Source organism: Homarus americanus, unplaced genomic scaffold, assembly GCF_018991925.1.
Source record: "Homarus americanus isolate GMGI-L3 unplaced genomic scaffold, GMGI_Hamer_2.0 scaffold31037, whole genome shotgun sequence".
NCBI lineage: Eukaryota > Metazoa > Arthropoda > Malacostraca > Decapoda > Nephropidae > Homarus > Homarus americanus.
In genome coordinates, this window is record NW_024722227.1 from 25,037,461 (window position 1) to 25,056,749 (window position 19,289).

The following is a 19,289-nucleotide window of genomic DNA, read 5'->3' on the forward strand; positions in this document are numbered from 1 at the left end:
TTCATTCTAATAGTAAATGATGCATCATCATAATGGAAGTACAAAATGAACAATAAAAATCCTGTCACCCATCAGTCATACTAGTTACCAGCAACAAACTTGATTTATAGTTTTACAGGTTAATAACACTCAAGACTGTGTTTAAAATTTAATCACTTAAACCTAACATTACTCACCTAAGTCATTGAGAATTTTGTGATACATAATGAAAATATTGTGTACTGAGATTTGTTTTGACATTTAACTTGATTCATATTTATTAACATCTTCAGTAAATTTCCCACTACAAATGAACTCGTCCCCCTAAAAGTATTTAATAAATCAACCAAGTAATTTTATATAAATTACCTCAGAACTTGAAATCCTTATATTTTTTGGCTGGTTTATTCTGCTCTTGTTGTTGTTTCCGTCTTTTGTTGCGTTGTTTTGCTGCGTGTTCAGCAACCATATCAGAGAAGTCTTCTTCCTCTCCTTTTTGCTGTTCTCTCAATGTGGCTTCATAACGTGCTGCCATAGCATCTGTGTCTACGAGGTCAAGTTCTGAGGGATCGAGGGCCACTTCTACTCCCTGTGTGGCTGATCTGCTGGTGGTTCCACTGACTGTAGCTGCACCGATGTCATAAGTGTGCGTGGAGCCCATCATTGCTCGGCCCATCGTCTCTGTTCGTTTCTCAGGAAGAATTGTATATAAAGCGGGAGTGTCACCTCCTTCCATTTCTGTCTCCATGCGTTTCTTTCTCAATTCAATCATATCAGGAGTCTCAAGACCAGCAGGAAGGGAGCTGATGCCTGAGGGAGTAACAAGACCAGTTTCACCTGGAGTTACAAGACCACTAACATCTTCATCTGATTCTTCCTCACTCTCCTCTTCTGATTCCTCTTCACTTTCACTCTCTAATTCACCCCACAATGTCCTTTCTACTTCCTCTTCTGTTAAAGGTGTATCAAAGTCTTTGCCCTGAGTGCCAAACACATCACCATAAATAGGCTTACCCATATTGTCAACAGGAGGCTTACCCCAGCCACCTGCATGGTAACCAAAACTGCAGCCTTCTGGTATAGGAGCATTAAGTCCTGGGATTTTCAAATTTGGGTAGGATGGAGGAGGACCATAACGTTGCATAGCAATCAGCCAAGGGGGAGGAACCTTATGAGCATTGGCACCAACTGGCATACCAAGGGCAATCCTTAAATCATCACTCATTTCCCCAGGCTTTTTGTCTTTCATTTTTGTCTCAAACTCCTTGCCCTCATAATACAAGTCCCCATGTATCGTCATCTTAGGCTTAGTCTGCCACTTAAAGAAGGCATCATGAAGCTTCTGATAATCAATATCAATCTTACCCATTTTAGGTCTTACTTTGTCCCTCATCTTTGCCTTCAGAGTTTTTTGGTCCTCCTTTTCCTGTAGTGCTGCCCGCATTTCCATAATGCCTGTGCGCTTGATGAAGTCGGGTAGTTCAAAGGGTGGCTTTTCAATACCACGCTTGCCTTGTAAATACTTTCGCTTGAAGCACCAATGGCGAGGCACAGGTACAGTGTTTCTTGTGGCTTTAAGATGTACTAACAATTTTGGATCTTTAGCTGTTACATCATGCATTTCAACAACATCTGGACGACTAACAGTCTGCTTCAACTCGGCTATGCTCATGCGCTTCAAGAGTTTCATTTTCCGCTTAGAAAGTTTTGGTTTATCATCGTCATCCTTCTTCAGATCATCGTCGTCGTCGTCATCATCATCATCGTCTAGTGGTATGCCTGGTACTTTAGGTCCAATCTTTTTATTAATGTCAACCAATGGCATCTCTGTCTTTGGAATTATCTTCTCCTCCTCAATCTTTGGTTCAGGTTCAGCAATTCGGAATGCCTCAAAAATCTTTGAAAAGTGGCGGTAGTTTGGATCTCCAATATCTAATTCAATTGAATCTTGGATATACTCAATTTCTATGTTAGGGTCATCTGCATCACTTTTTTCTCGTTTCAACAGTTCATTTCTCTGTCGGTCTATTTCGTCCTGGAAACGGTGGCGACTTTTCCTCTTCTTCTTTTTCTTTTTCTTCTTCTCCTGTTTGTTTTTCTGATTAGGCTCCTCTGAAATTTCCTCATCGTCTTCCTCATAGGCTGGAGGCATAAATGGTGCTTGGGATTTTGCAATAGAAACTGGGGCTCGAGGTGGAGGAGGTTGACTCTCTTGTTCATCCATTCTGGCTAGACCCTCTCTCTCTACTTTCTCCATATCTTCTGGGTTCACACCAACCTGTTGACAAATAAGACATATCATTAAATATTCTCTACCTTAGGGTAATACATGTAGTACAGTACTCCTCAAATATATTACATTACCAACCATCTCCAGGACTTTGAATGCCAAATTCTCAACAAAAAGGCTTCACATATTTGTTGGAATTTTTTGCAGGTCTAGCAATCAAGCAAAGGAAGTAACACAAACATCCAGTAAGAAATATAATGTGAGAAAAGACTCAAAATTTTTCAAGGAAATAAATACATGAAAACAGTAAGTTCATAAAAAAGAAAGTTCATAAATATTGTAAATGCACATATTACACTTAGGATGTGGTAGCATGACTGTTTCTGGGAGACTTCTTTCTTTACCAAAGAACAAGTTAAGGATCTTCTATGAACAAAGGACAACTGATCTATCATTTCAAAGCCATTAAGTAAATTTGAGAAGATGAAATAAGAAAACTTTAGTGCTATAAACCAGTTGTATTGAATTAGGTAAATATATATTGAAAATCACACCTGTTTGGCTCTCTCTGTCTTGAAGGCAAGAGCTTGTTCAAGAGCCTGAGGAAGTTTAACTTCTCTAGGTGCTTCTTCCTTGGGGGCTGACACCTGCAGTGACATCAGAGGTGGAGGTTTTTCTCCTTTGTCTGGGCTCTCTCCTGGAGGAGCCATTGGTGTGGGAGCTGCACCCAAAAGTCCTGCACCCTGAAATACATCACCACCACAATAATATTTAATATGTCACATAGGATTACCAGTATCAGTCTCCATTACCATGTACTAACAAATGTAAAAAGTCTCAGAAAAATCACATGAAATCTCAATTTATGGATAACTAAATCAATGTGGCATACAGAGAAGGCTTCTGCAGTTGCTACAAGTGGATGATAAAGTGTTATCAACTGTTGAGAATGAAATCAAGGAAAGAATAAATTGTTTTGGTGAAATGTTGAAGAAATTGATAGCAAGTGTATTTTTGGAAATATAATCAATCTGGGAAAATGAAATATAATACGTAAGGCTTATTACATAATACTGCACTGCATGATATAATGGTGAAAACTTTTGATAATGAATCTATATCTGCTGCACATACCAACTTATTCCTTTCACTGGAAAAAAAAATGACTCCTGTACTTGCTCTGGGCTGGTGATAAAGTTGTAGTTTACAGAATGAAAGTTCTCGGGAACATCAACCAGAGTAGGTGATTAGAGAAGAAATGCAACACCATGGCAGAGAAAAAGTAGAGGGAGCCAACCTTACAAGGAGAAAGTTTTTGACCAATCCTTAATGAAAATTTTAACACTCAATCCAAAAATAACAGCAACATTCTACACATAACCTGTAGGTTGACATACCGGTATGTTAAAAGTTGTGATGAGGACAAATTTAATATCTCATTTTTAATCAAAGAGAATAGTTGTGAAGATTCTTAGTTAACATGGAACTCTGGAGTACAATTCACTGTTAAAATGAATAAGTTTTCAATGTATCTGAGAGTTCTTTGTATGTAAAAAAATATGCACCTGTCCTTTCAATGTATATAGCAACAATTTGGATATAATGGAAAAGATTACAATACAATTTCCTGCTGTGCTGCTATATGGCAGGAACCAAAAGCTGAAACAGTTGTCCTGCCACCTGTCTCCCTTCATTGACAGTAACTGCTGTACACCACATGACTCCATGTTCTCCCATCAAACACATACTCTGCTACTTACTCATACCATCACCCCCCCCCCATATCCTTGGTTTTCCCCCCTTCAGGTTTAGGCATATACTCGCCGTATAAGTCGACCCCCCAAAGGCCCGAACATAGGCTGGGCAAAAACTGAAATGTTCGTACAAAAAGGGAAGTGGGCAACAGGATCTACATAGGACAGCAAGCAACCGCTAAAAATCTTCAGTAAGTTATCTTCATAAGAACAGTGGTAAACACCAAGCCAAAATCAGCACCTCCAATAAAATATTAATTGTTTACACAGCATACCAGTGTAGCAACTTGTTAGTACCGCTATAAACGGTATGATATTAGAACATTATGGTACACCTGGCTTATGTTCCAAAAAAGCGAATTCCGACATATTAAAGTCTGGTTTATTGAGGTTTTATTGTAAAATAGCTATGCCTATAGGTTGTCATTGTAGTTCCTCATGCATCAAGATTAATATTGACATTATTCTGGTAGGTGTGTCTCATAAGTAAAAAAAATTTTGTAACTGTAGGAAAAATCAATGTATGCACAGACAGCTTCACCCATCTTCTGTTAAATGCCAAGAAACATTGACATTTTACTTAAAAAATTTATTATGATGAATTTGTTTCATAAATGGGAAAAAGACCGATTGCAAACTGAAAATATTGTAAGGTGGACATGACAATAAACTGTTTTACTGTACGTGCTAATACAATATTAACATTACTTTTGGGTTAGGTAGGATATAAATTTTGGTGGGTTGGCCCCCAGAAAAATACCTAAATCGCAATGCAGCCCATGACTGAGGAAAGGTTGCTCATGCTTGTTCTACATAAATAATGTATGTATGTGTATGTGTGTGTGTGTGTGTGTGTGTGTGTGTGTGTGTGTGTGTGTGATGTCACATTGAGGGAGGGAGGGTTGGAGGCAGAGGGACAGAGGATTCCTTAGTTATCAGGCGGCTCACTTTCCACACACCCACGTTCTTTACTTTTTCTTATTTTATAGTTTTATATTATATTTATTTCTAAGTCACAGAGTATTTTAATGATTTTCTACAACTTTTATAGCATGAATGCTCCAGAAATAGTTGTGAAATGTGGCGGTGTGTGTGTGTGTGTGTGTGTGTGTGTGTGTGTGTGTGTGTGCCACTCCACACAAACACTCATGCTCTTCTTATGTCTTAGTTTATAGTTTATTATATTTTATAGATTTATATTATATTATCTTTATTTCTAAGCCACAACTTTTACAGCATAACTACTGAGTTTTAGTAATTTTTATAACATATCCAAATTTTCTCCAAAAGATTAAGTAACGCGCATTCATCCCCCGGTTCATCCAGACATTTGCCACACCCAGACACCCTCTCCCCCCCCCCCCAATTGTCCAGAAGTGCAAGGGGTTTACTGTATTTCTTCCTTTTCACTCTACCTCTAAATAATAATTCCAATCAACACAACCACTCCCAGTTAACAAATACTGCACTTCACCAGTCAAGCTGACATTTATTTCTTCCTCCCTCCCTCTCTAATACTAGACTTTACTTTTTATTCTTCTTCAAAATTACTTTTATCCCAACACAGGAAACTCTTCAATTCCAAATTTATGTATTTACATTTTTTTAACTTCTCTCAATTGTCTACTTGGGTAGTATTAACTACAAATGACAACTAATTCACCTCCCATTACATCCCAACCCCAGTACCCATTTTCACTGGGAACCAATTCCCCTCTTCCCAACATACTTTGACATATGCTTCATTCTCCCAACAAAAACTCTGAATATAATAAGAAATGGTCACAAGACATGGTTAACAAGTATGAAAATACCAATGGATCACAAAATAAGAATAACAAAAGGCTATGCAAGTGAAGATAAATTGTATATGAAGTGGAGAAACTGATGACAACATATTTGTATGTACCTCACAGACAAATCTTCAAGTGAAAAGTGACTGCTATGATGGTATATTCGAGCTTTGTCCAGTAATTTACTTTCTACACTCACAATCTAAAAATAAATGTATTAGTTGTGTTAATAAACATACCACTAAATAAGAGCAGACAATAGGTTTCACATTAATGAATATAATACATTTCACTATCGTGAGAGTATGAGTCCCATAGGCAAGGCTGCCCATTAGGGAGTATGGATACAGCACAGTATACTAAGCCTTCGGTACACAAGGAGGCAGCATGGCCGGTACTGCACTCAAACGCATTCACTTCTCCAAGTTATAAATTTAAGAACCCATTTACAGCTGGGTGTGCTGGGAGTGCACGGGGATCGAACAACTGACCCCAGGAAGAGGAGTTGAGCACTGGTTACAAAACGCATACAAACAAATTAAATTTTAGAGATTTTGCCCCTGGCAAAATGCTGTAGGACAGTTACTTAATAAACACAAATTTTTATGGACAAAACCCCAAGATAAACTTCATGCCTCACCAACAATCTATGGCTGGGATTTGTAGACACAAATAATTGGGAAACCTAAGTGAAACACATGCCTCCCAATTTAGTGAAATCCTTTAACCAGATGGTCAACGGACATAGCAAATATTTAATACCCCATCAATGATGGCAGAGCAGAGCATAAAGCCATACTTACTGGGGGTCTAATAGAAGAGTTTGGCATGGGCACTGGTGGTGGACGTTGTGGAGTCATGGGTGCAGGTGTACGAGGACTGGATGACTGCATCAAAGGAGGCCTGAGGGGAGGCTGTTGTGGAGGAGCAGTAGACTTTGGTGATGATCCTGGTGCTGGGCCCAACAACCCAGCACTGGGTACAGGACCAGTACCAGGACCAGAGAACCCTGTCGGTCCACCTACGGGTATTGGTCCAGGGGGTCGGGGTGCAAAAGATGGTGAAGGAGGTACAACCACTGATGCTTTGACCCCTGGTGGGCCCAGGACTGGAACTGTGCCCGCACTAGCTGGTGCAGATCCAACTGTTGAAGGAATAGGCACACGTGGTGCAGGTGGTGAAACACCAGGAGGTACCCCTGGTGGTGGCGGAAGCTGTAATAAACAAAATTGTCTTCTTTTTATCTTTAACATATTACTCAGATAAAATAATTATTAAAACAATAAATGATCACTAAACACAATTGTCCCTCATTACACATGGCCTTAATATGTAAAATTTTCTCAAATTTCATGATTGATGTCTCAAACATAATTTAACTCACTCAACCCCAGCAAGACCTATACAGTAGATACTTAAAGGTATGCATCATTCCCACATTCAATTTTCCTCCCATTACCATTTCAAATATTTTAAAATAGGAGACAATCTTATGAAGAGAGCAGTGTAGTTATTCTCCCTGAAAAAAGTAAATATTTTTGGAATCTGGTTGTCACCTTATCTTTAAGTTAACTTCTGATAACTAAGGTGATTATGTTAATTTAAGAAAGCAGTTGTTAGCCATTGCCTTACTTTTATATTTTCTTCTTCCTTTTGCTTCAAAGCCTCTTGCTGTAGCCTTAGGAGCTGCACCTCTTTCTCACGCTCTTCTCTTTGTCTCTCCATAAAGGCAGCTTGCTGCAGGCGAAATAAATCTTCCTGTTGTTTTTGCTGTTCAAGAAGACGTTGTTGTTCCCGTACCTTGTGCTGCATCACACGCTCTTCGTCCATCTGCCGTTGATGGCTTAGCATCTGAGAATACAATTTTATTAAACAATAAGCGACAAAAACAACCCACTTTTTGATACTCCCAATAATTTAAGCACTGTATTGTACTTTACTCCTCCATAAAATGTGCTTTTCTCTATCACAAGAAAGTCACTCCCAGGACCAAACCTAATTCTTAACTAAAATGTAGACAAAAATAAATGTACAAACTATACAGTATATCAGTTTCAAAGTATTCTCAGCCACATTTCTGGCCTAAAAACATGCTTCATGGCATTTGGCTGGAGTAAACAAATTATGGATCAACCAACTTTCCTTGATTCTGGTAAAACTGGAGTTTGGCAAAAAACCAAACAAAATCTATAAAATAGTAATTTCATATATAATTATACTATTTCCAATTTACGTTAATCAACTTCATGTTTTCTCTGGCAACAATGACACAGAAAATGGACCCTAGTGATGGGCCAATGTTAAAGGGTTCTTGGTCTTACAAAAAATCAGAAGATTTAGAAACCATCAAAAAGTTACCCTTTGCTTTGATACAGTTGATTTCTTAGTTCAATATTTGTGATTTTCAACTTCAGAACATCATGAATCTTCCATATAAACAACAGTACAGTAGAAACTCTCCCTTCCTAAAATAATCATTATTATATTATAACAAAAATACATAAATATAACTGTAATTGCACTTCATTACTATACAAATAAAAATCTTGCTATTCACCTCTTCCTGTTCTCTTGCCTTCCTGAGGAGTTCATTCTGGCCCTGGTCCTCAGTTGGTTCTTCATCCTCCTCCATGACCATGTCTTCCTGCTGCATCTGCTCATCCTGCTGAGAGAGTGGGGGCTGGTCTGCCACTCCTCCCCCAGCCACCCCTCCATCTTTCTGTTCTCCTGGTGGTTTCACTTCAGCTCCACCAAGGCTGACAGGTTTATCTAACAAACAAATTTCAGTTTATTTTTCCAACAGTTGTACAGTACAGTATACTCTCGATTTAACGAACTCTAATATAACGAACTAGATATCGATTTAGTGGAAACCATTTTTTCCTTTATTTTTTGTTCGATTCAGTGAACTAGTTCACAAAATCAAGATTACAGTAATTCCATTAATACGCTCACACCTACAGATACCTCAGACATGATACAGTAAAACCTCACTAAGGTGGACTAATTTGGGGGGAAGGGGTGTACAGGATAAGAGGGTGTCCACCTGAGAACAAATTTTCCAAAAGGACCGCCATTTTAAACAAAAAACGAGTACAACACCAATGTATCCAATTTTTATGAAATAAATAAATGTTTTTTAATCAAAATTAATAAAAAAAAAAGTAATGTACACAAAGTACTGTACACTTACTTTTATTCACTGATAAGGTCTTAGGCTTAACCTTCTCACCACCCTTATGGATACCAAACACTTTCCTAGGGGCCATGGTTATTATTTAATTTTTCAATAATAAGGCAAAAATTTGAATGCTACATCAGCCTTCGACATTTACTAAATGTATAAAAAGGTTAATGATAATAAAAACACCATATAAGATGCACCCCCCATTTCAGCATGGCTCAGCCATGCTAATATTGTTATTATTATCCACTCTGTATCTGTGTTTTTCTGGGTAAATAAACTGTTTCAATTCAATTCAAAATTCAATTCATAGTTTTCTTAAAATAGTATATATACAGTACCAGGAAATGTGAAGAATACTGTATTGCCAAATGAAACTTTAACACAGTCGCTATTTGCATACACTCCCTGTTTCACCATAGCAACGAAGACCAGCTAGGACACTGATTCCCCAGCAACGCTCTCCCCCCCCTATATTCTGCACCCTCGCCTCCATCACTGTGCCAGTTAACTCATGTGTAAAGAAATGTACTGTACAGGGTGTACAGTATTCCCTTTGTGTTTGCTCTTAGGATAATTATTTCTTTTACTTTTTACACAATATGTATGTAGGATGGTGTGTGCATGTAACTGAGTAAAAATAAAATGAAGAAAGTTACGTATATCTACCCAAAAATATGAGTTGAAAAACCATAACACCTCACAGCTTGGCCCAGTAGCCTGGTGGTTACAATGATGAGCTAACCAAGCTACAATGACATGATTAATCAATATTAAGCATTATTATATCAGTAAATACTAATGATAACAGTGAAATATGGCAGAGTGAGGAGAGTTACATGAGCCGATGACGCTCAACTTGTACCCGTTGCCAGGCATACGATCGAAATACACAAGGAAGAAATACATATCTTGTAGTCTAATTTGAAAATGGTGATGGGCCCAGTGATAAACAAATTATATAAACCTTACATTTACCTATGATGACATAATAAGACACACCATCATTACTGGAGTGAATGAAATAATATTCCTAAAAACAACAATTGATAACTCTCAAGAGGTAGCGGTGAACAACACATGCGGTGGTGGCAGGACACAGACTGAGAGGAAGTAAACAAACCCCATGTGCCAAGCGACGTGATTGGCGTGAAATTTAATGGAATCACGCTTTATTTAGTGAAAAAGTTCGGTAAATCGAGTGAACATAACGGAAAGGTCAATTTAGTGGAAATTTTGATTTAACGAACAGGAGTGGCTCGAATTAGTTCATTAAATTGAGAAAATACTGTATTGTACGTATATCTAACTTATTGGTATGCTAAAATTTGTCAACATTCAGTATATAAAAATAATGATCCCATTGTAAGCTGATTTGCTGAAATTGCAAGGGGCATTCCTGTACATGTTGGAATGTACACACTGTACCCCTAATTACATTCATTATATGGGACAAAGGATGATGAATAAACCCTGTATTGGGTAGAGAAAGAAGCAGCCTTCCTGTTGCAACAAGAACTTGACTTGGGCATCATTGGTTGATTCATCACTATCAATGTGAGCGCCTCGATTCTTCACAATAAAACACTTCTTTACAAGTTGTTTTTCTCTGGATCACATCCTGACATATAATGAAGACCCCCTGTATTGCATAGTACAGTACATACTTCATTCTAAACCTTAATGTATATCCTATATAAACTATTTTTACTCCTAAATACAAAATTCACATGACTCCTAACTCAGTGTAGTCTCAACAGGTGACTTACAGATAAATCATACTTCACAGCCAAAGTTAAACTACCAGTATATGATTGTGGCAAGATACCTCCTGAGCAAGTTACTCCCCCATAATAAACACCCTAACCAGTTCTTCCATCTCCACTGGGTTATGGTTCACCACCAACTCCGTACTTATTTACCCTTTCTAATACACCTATATATCCTCACCCGACTCTTGAGAGGAATATGGATAATGTAATATGCTCATTTTTTCCATACTTTAACTGTTAAACACCCTAAACATACATACACACTTACATGAATTAACTTGAAAATGATTTGTTACAAGAAAAAATAAAGTTACCAGAAAAGGGTATTTACTGTATTTGGATAGTACAAACAAGATCAGAAATTGGATACAGCTTCAAGTAAAATTTTCCTCTCTTACACATTATGCACCACTATCTTACTTACCCCCCCCCTCCATTGGGTTTCTGTACCCCCTAGATCAACTTCACACAAGAGTGGAAGAGAAGTAAAAGCAGTGCAGTCTGTAGCTAGATCAGAGTTGGCTACATACTGGAAAATCCCATAAACACAAAATAATATAGAGTATATCTTCTTACCATCAACGTCTTCATTCATCTTGCACACACCACCTCCCTCAACAGACAGTAGGTGTTGGTACAGACGATCCACCAGCTCACTCTTTAGACCTGCAATACAAGATTTAAAATAAAGTAACTTTGATAATGGTTTTCAGTAAAATGACTTATTGAATTGCACCAAAATTTCTGGAGATGTTATTTGCATGATACTAAGGATAAAAATGGAAATGAAAATGAACAGAAACTAAACTAACTCAACCAAACCTTACCTTACATCTCAATTGCGTACACTCGGCATATCAAGCAGAAATAACTTACCGGGACTCTGATATCGGGTACCAATGTAAGCACTTTTCGAGAAGTGCCACTGTGTAATTTTATGTCTTTTGTGGACGTAGCACTGAAACTCTTGTTCAATGTCAGTTCATTGCTGCTTTTAAACACTTGCACATCCTCCCAACTCATCCATGTTGACAGATGATTGCAGACGGTCATCATCCTCCCAACTCATCCATGTTGACAGATGATTGCAGACGATCATCATCCTCCGAACTAGATGCCATAACTACGCAGTTGAAAAACAAGATGGCTACCGTAGCTTCTCCTTGAGGAGGAACAATAAGTATAGGCACATACAGTTCACTCAAAATCCAATGATACTGTACACAATAGAAATTGAAAATGTATCCAAACCCATATTATGGGATTTGAATACAACTACAGTACTTGTATACGAATCTCATCCTTTATACATAGAACAGGTTCAAAAACCATGTGCAAAAAAATAAAAAAAAAAGGATTGGCACAGGTAATAAAAAAAAACAGGAAAGTGAAGCCTAATAAATATAAAACAAAAGACAACCAAGTCAATATTTATGGTAATAAAGCCCCTGATGAGAAGCTCCGTTGCTATTTTTATGTTTCCAAAGACCGGACTCACAAATTTATAGTTTAAGAGCAGATGAGAACAATCTGCACCATGGGAGATTTGGTGGTGGATTATTTAGGGTAAAAAAAATTATTTCTTAGTCTACATCGCATATGAAATTACTGTACTGCCTTATGATCAGTTTCTATAGTTTTAACCCATAATTTCCCTCATCTTTCATCCTCTGCCCACTACTGGTAATTTATGACTGAAGATAGAAAAATAAATAAATTAAAGGGAAAAGATGATGTTATATTTTTATTACCTACTATATCATCAAAACAACAACTGTGGAAAATATGAACTCATTATATAAGTTATTTCTGCTGCCAACTGACTCCTCCACTCTTACCAAAACTTACAGGAAATATTATTTGAGTTCCTAAATTATGCTCCATGTTGTTCTCTGAAAGTCACCACATTTAAGAGTACTGTATACAAACTGCATGAATTGAGAGTAGGACACAAGCCACCCCGGACAAAAGCCTCCAAGGAGAAATATCAATATGAATTTTTGAATCATTAATTTCATACTTTATTATTTTTTATATCATAAGTGTGCAACAAGAAAGGCATTATATGTATTATACAGTAGCACATAGCATTATGAATTTAGAACTATGTATTATACAAGAACAAATATTTAAACAAACCAGAAAAATTACATTACAATATAAAGGGCTCATGCCTTATCTAGGCAAAGTCAGCTTTATAAACATCATAGAGCCAATCAATCAGAGTACCGTCATCATATCTGAGGGTTGGCGACCACAGTCCTCAACTCTATCGTTCTCGGGCTGTTTTGACCAATCCTCCAAGATTTTGTATCTCTCTGGGGACCCAGTTTTTAATTTCATCCACCCATCCCGGTCTCTGCCTTCCCCTGGTCCTCCTACCCTCAACTTTGCCCATTAATATTTCTGTTATTATTCCTTCATCCCTAATTAGTTATATGACCAAATTATCTCATTTTTCTTTTTCTGTACATTTCAAGTATTTCTCTCTAAGTTTTTGCTAATCTTAGTACTTCTTCATTTATTTCAAAGGCCTCCAACCTCTTTCTGGTGTCAGCTGAAAGTGTCCACACTTCTGACCCATACATCAGTCCTTGCCATGTAAAGCCTTTCAGCATCTTTTTTCTCAAATTTAAGTTAATGTTACTTTCCAAATAAACAAAAATATCCACTTGTTTAAGTTACCTGTTCCCTACCATAACTTTCATCTGCACAGCATTAACTCATAACCCACATTATTCATCTTTTTCCACTAATCTTTAACTAGTTTTTGTAATGACTCTTCACTATCTGTGATGAGAGCAGTGCGTATCATCTGCACAGCATATACAGAATCTGACTTTACTTTACTATTATAAAGTGTTAAGGCTCATTTAAAGTTCAATTTATTTCCACCCGATGCTGTGAATTTCTCCAAGGTCTTCCTCTCATTTACATAGTCCAGACAAAGGTTCTTCACACACTGTTAATGCTCCTTTGTGCCACATCTGACTCGTTATCTTGGAGCCTCACCATGAGAATCCTTAAGCAGGGCTGTTGATACAAGAGCCTGAACCATTCTAATACTTTCAATGACCTTCCAGACGGTTGGGGGTCATGTCCAGCAAGGTCAGAGAAAGCAAAACTCCAACTCTCACACAGGTTGTGGGTGCGAATCACCCCATCAATGGTTGCCTGCTGGACATTCCAGGGGAGGAATCCTTCTCAGGTGCACTGCAGGAAATACAGTGCTCCATCAGAAAAAGCTTGAGACTATAAAAAATGGGGGCACTTTAACTGAGGAGATTTTGTCCAGATTCCAGACCCTGCATGAACCAACCACACAAAAAAAAAAAAAAAAAATCTATCCCTACACTTGATTTGTGGTTTTGTGGAGGTAAATATTAAACTTCTGCAGTAAAAAATACCACATAGAATAGTATTATGCCATGAACTGTCAAAAGAAATGAACTTATAACTGTTTCACTGGGCTACCTTTAATTATAATTACTGGTTAATATTTAGTAGGTGCCAACACCTTCTTATATATTGGGTCTTATATAGGAAAAAAAATAAAAATAATTCATTCGGTAAAATTGCAGAATGCAGCAACCAAAGAATCTGATTAAAAAAAAATTGTTTTTCTGATGGTTTTTTATGCAATTGGTTCAAATCTGACAATCGAATTTATCAGAAATCACTCGTTTTGATTTTTACCCCCATAATAGTTCTATCGATTGCATGTTCTGAATTCCTGGTACAGTAATCCTGTGTTTCTCGCGGGTTTTTTATCACGATTTTGACCATTCGCATTTTTTTTTACTCAAAAATTATATACAGTATACTTAAGTATGTTCTTAAGATGTCTGCGTATTTGTGACTCTGAATTTATTGACGATGAATTGAAACACATTCGTTCCATTGCACAGAAACTCAGGTACCCTTCTGTGTTTGTTGATCGTTGTTTTAAAAGGGCTAAAAAATCCTTTCATTCCTCTCAAACCAGGCAAGTTCCTACACTTAAGAATATTTTGACTCTGCCCTATCGTGATGAATTTGTCCCGTTAGTTCGGTCCCTCAAGCTTCTAAATATTAATGTTGTTTTCATGTATGACTCAACCATTACCAATATGTTAATAAGGAATAGCCCAAGTTTGAATGTAAATGGAAGTGTTTATTGTATTCCATGTAGCAAATGTAATTGTAATTATGTAGGACAGACAGGAAAAACACTGCAGCTCAGAATCAAACAACATAAGTATAATATCAGAACAGCATCTGAAAGCAGTGCCTTGTTCGTTCATGTTAGGAATAATAATCACCCCATTGCTTGGGAAAAAAGCTTAGAAGTATTTAAATCATCTTGTGTCACAGAAAGACTTCTGGTTGAAGCTAGTTTGATTAAGGAATTAAAATCAATAAACCTTAGTGATGGTCAGTTCAAAACTGATATGTTACATAAATTTATTTGTCAGTGGCCCAAGGTTAAAAATGCTTTGAAAACCTTTGATCTAGATGTATGATAGTTATTTTGTGGGTCCCTTATTTTTGACCTGACCTGACTAGTCACGTCACCCCCCCTTCTCTTAAGCTCCTCTACGTGTGTGTTGGTGTGGGGATTAGTGGATGACATCATTATGACCTGACCTCATGTTTTTAAGGTCACCCTGTATATTTAAGCCTCTCTCTGTCCATGTAATCCAGTTGCCTCTGAAGATGTCTTGAATAAAGACGAAAGCTAAGGTGCTCCGTTGTTTCCATTTTCCCGTGTGATTTTATCAAGATTTATCTTATCCACGTTTTCATTGTGGATTTACATGAAACAGTATACTGTATATAAAATATCCTTTAAAAACAAAGATTTTAATTTCACGCCATTTTCGATATTCCCGTGCGGTGCGGCAAACAGACGCCACCCTTTCCCACCTCAGACACCCGCTGCTCCGAGAAGCCTCAGTCCACACGTGCCTACCGTACTGTGAACGCTGTTGTGATTACCTCTTCTGTTTGTCCTCCCACATGGCTCTGGGACATAAGCCAGCCTCATCAAAGGCAAATATTACAAGCAAAGACCCTAAAGTGACCAAGAGATCAAGAATAGTGATGACTTTAACGGAAAAAACAGTTTTATTTGACAAGCTCAGAGGTGTTATGAGCGATGCAGCAGGGGCAGCAGGGAGAGGCTGGCAATGTGGGTGTTGCCGACCTCAGCAAAATATAAAAATTTGTATTTACTTGTAAATAATTTTTTTTGTACATAACTGTGTTTACGTTTTTCCATTATTATACTACAATACGATTAGTTTCAAATAATGATGTTAGTAAATGCCAATACAGCGCATCAGTGATCAGTGTGACCACTGGGCTGTGAGTGGAGAGCATGGCATGGTTAAGTGCATAACCTACCTGAGCTGTTTGGTGGCCACAGGTACAATGATTCTTAAAAGCGTACAGTATTCACAGTTTTGGCTATTCACGGGGGTTTCAGGAACGTTATTCTCGTGAAAAACACGGAATTACTGTACTCTGTGCTTGCTAACTTATACCATATAACCAAACTAAACCTTACCTAACCCCCTAGCCAGACCCCCACTGACCCTAGTCCTGCCCCAGGACCCCCAAATGCTATGTAATAACCCCAGAGTCGCTTGGTCAGCCTCCATGAGAATATAAATAGCCGTTACAGTGGTTCTTACTTTTTTAATCTTTCTTTTTACAGGTAATAGCCCACCCGGGCACAGGTCATTGACCCACAACGGGGCCTGGGAGGCGAAAAAACAAGAATAAAACGAAATAAAAATAAAAGGAAAAGGTTATATTAATCTACACCACAAAGATGCTGGAAAACAAGCTTTTTAAAGTGGGACATTGTATGAGTGTGGAAACACACAAGAAGGCAGAGCATTCCACAGTTTGGCTGTGTGAGGAAAGAAGGATGTACTATTACGGGTTATTCTAGTGCGACCGACATCCACAGAGAAACGGTGGGCACTACGGGCAAGACGTGTGTTACGAGCCCAAGGCCTTGCCGGCGGTACACAGGATGCCAAATCCACCAAACATTGTCGAGTCAGGGACCAGAATGCGTCGTGGGTTCCTCTGTTCTCTAGTTTCCGTATTTTTAGAATGAAATAATACAATAAACTTCCAATAATCGAAATCACACCCAGTACATAATGGGTCCAAGTTGTACTGATTAAAAATGTCCAGCATCCTACCACCCACGTCGAATATTGAACGCCAATTGGTTGAATCAAATGTTTGAGATTTTTTATTGGATGTGATTGACTGCCCCCCCCCCCCTTGATTTGATTGGCGCCGCCCCCCAGCAGATGCGCGGGAGGTAAACGAACAAACAAACACACACATTTGAGCAACAGGTTCTCTGATTTTTTTTTTATTCAATAACTTCCTTATTATCAATTTGTGACAGAAGTGTAATATAAGAAAATGATTATAGATAAAACAGTTCTATTGATTGAGTGTGGTGAATTTCAGGAATTCTGTGGTTGCTATAAACTGCAATATTACCATTCCTTCTACAGCATTTCCATCGGAAATTTATATTTTTGAGTATTTTAACCAATATGACCCCCCCCCCCCCAATTAACAACCATATTAGTCGTTCTAAATGGACAGGGCTTTTAAATACAGTAGAGGAAAAATGTGGGGTTAAAAAAAAATGAAACCTTACCTGATCTATAAAATTCCTAAAACTATTGAGTAAAACTGCAGATTACAGCAACCAAAGAATCTGATAATAAAATGTGGTTGCGGTTTACTGCAATATTACCAACTATAGACTTTGTTTAGCACTTTGTACGATGATTTACTAAGAATTAAGTTCATCCTACTATATTGTATGAACTTGTATGACTTGTATCTCTCCAATAACTCAGGCCTAACATACCGTGTGACGGGAGGTTAAACGTTGCCAGCTTGGCCTTCAGGTCCACAACTCTCAGCCGTGTGAGTTCTTCTTGTGACATACTCATTTTGTCTTCATTTATGTTCAACTGTAAACTAAAAACAAATAACCCCACTATGTATAAACAGTATTGGTGTGGTAGTGTGGTAGATATTACACCAGCATCACCACACATCCACCATAACCCAAGCACTATAAAGTCTCTACCGAACCCCAAACCCCTGGCTGAGTTAAGTCATATTTCCTATTACTGAAACCTAATTTTTCTCAAGCTTATTAATTTTACGTTAATTGTCACTTACAGTAAATAATGTTAAAATATATTTTTTTTTAATCTGGATTTAGAAGATATTCGCATTTTAATTCCTCTTGGTCAAAGGGGGATATTTAAACACTAATTTATCCTAATTACAGCTTAATTTTTTCTGTAAAGTAGAAACACCGATAATAAAATGTAATAATAGTCAATAAAACATAAGAAAAATAAGCTTTCATAGTTAATACATACTACAAGACTTAAGTACTGGGTTCAAAGGTTCGAGAATTGGTCTTGGGTTTCAGACTTGACCAGACCCAGTTAACTTGTCTTATGGTTCTCCTCCACTAATAATATTAATCGTTTTATGATTGTGATCTTTAGTATAGCCAAAATTTCCTGTGTTTGACCTTCCTGGTTATATACGTTTTCTACAACACACACAAGTCCTTCCTAATGGCGAGAGTCGTAAACTGAAGGGAACTGAAGGTTACTGAAGCAGCCGAGCCGCCCTCTTACCCCACCATCTTGTACTTGACCTATAGCTACCCTAATAATGATTTAATAAACCACCTGTCCCACTAAACTCTCATTGCAGTACCTCTATGCTGTTCCCATTTACATACAGGCCTCACATCAACAAGAGTCATGTTGGTTATATTGCCTATAGTAGTACCTGCTACCAAAACCATCTGATGCCTCAATTATCTTCTTTTTCGAGATATCAGTGGGTAAATACATTGGTATTAACAGTTCTTAAGTCATTGGTAATGGTCATTCTTACTTGACGATCAAATGCTGACGGAGGTACGGATATTAAAGCCTCTCTTCAGGGATAACTGTTGGTGAGTGGTGACGCAGCAGACGCCGGCCATGTGGGTGCACTATTGAGTCGGGGCCGCAGACCAGTCCAACAGCTTCAGTTAATAGCTCGTAAATTTCAGTTGTAACAGTATACAATTATAGAATAATAACAATGAATATAGATAAAAATATTTCATACATCACTAATATCTTCACGTTGATGTTATATTGTGTAAAGTAAATACGTGTAGTACTCCTATTTCTTGTATGAGGGACATCAAAGTGTTAATATCTTAATGGCATTCGATAATATAAAATAATAAATTAATGTGAAACATCACTAAATAAAATTGGTAATGATTATTAGTGTAAATATCTAGCTGACATATAACAATTATTGCAGGAGGCAGGACGCGGCAGCTCCTCCGGAAATGCGAAAATTAACTAAATTGACAGTTAAGGACATTTGTGTTCAACATTATAGCCATGTTAGCAAATGATTCAACAATGATCTTACATAGATAAACAGAGACAAATTTACCTAAAGAGTGGAGAGAGAGAAATAAACAACGGCAAGCAGTATATTTGTATATACAGTATAACCCTATTA

The 19,289-nt window shown here is 37.6% G+C and overlaps 1 protein-coding gene across 4 annotated transcripts; it reads right to left on the reverse strand.

The window, feature by feature from the left end:
- Positions 1 to 136: 136 nt before the first annotated feature.
- LOC121862426 (splicing factor 3B subunit 2-like) lies at positions 137 to 18,803 on the reverse strand. Of its 4 annotated transcripts, none has more exons than XM_042360719.1 (7): positions 18,660 to 18,803; positions 11,289 to 11,378; positions 8,314 to 8,525; positions 7,389 to 7,607; positions 6,560 to 6,970; positions 2,764 to 2,952; positions 137 to 2,257 (listed from the first exon to the last, which is right to left on the reverse strand). In XM_042360719.1, exons 2-7 carry the CDS (start codon positions 11,305 to 11,307, stop codon positions 350 to 352), a joined length of 2,958 nt encoding a protein of 985 aa, XP_042216653.1. In that variant the 5' UTR covers positions 11,308 to 11,378; positions 18,660 to 18,803; the 3' UTR covers positions 137 to 349. The 4 variants fall into 4 exon arrangements, with proteins under 4 accessions (XP_042216653.1, XP_042216655.1, XP_042216652.1 ...); XM_042360721.1 differs by lacking the exon at positions 18,660 to 18,803 and adding an exon at positions 18,128 to 18,152; XM_042360718.1 differs by lacking the exon at positions 18,660 to 18,803 and adding an exon at positions 17,602 to 17,830.
- Positions 18,804 to 19,289: the final 486 nt, after the last annotated feature.

What these genes read in the sequence shown, in the direction of transcription:
- LOC121862426 (XM_042360718.1), bottom strand. Translation starts at nt 17,794, where the DNA reads ATGTGTGGTGATGCTGGTGTAATATCTACCACACTACCACACCAATAC. An exon ending in GTTTAACCTCCCGTCACACG is followed by an intron (nt 11,379 to 17,601) that starts GTATGTTAGGCC and finishes CTTGTATTGCAG; the next exon opens with GTCTAAAGAGTGAGCTGGTG. An exon ending in ACTCTTCTATTAGACCCCCA is followed by an intron (nt 2,953 to 6,559) that starts GTAAGTATGGCT and finishes GATGTATTTCAG; the next exon opens with GGTGCAGGACTTTTGGGTGC.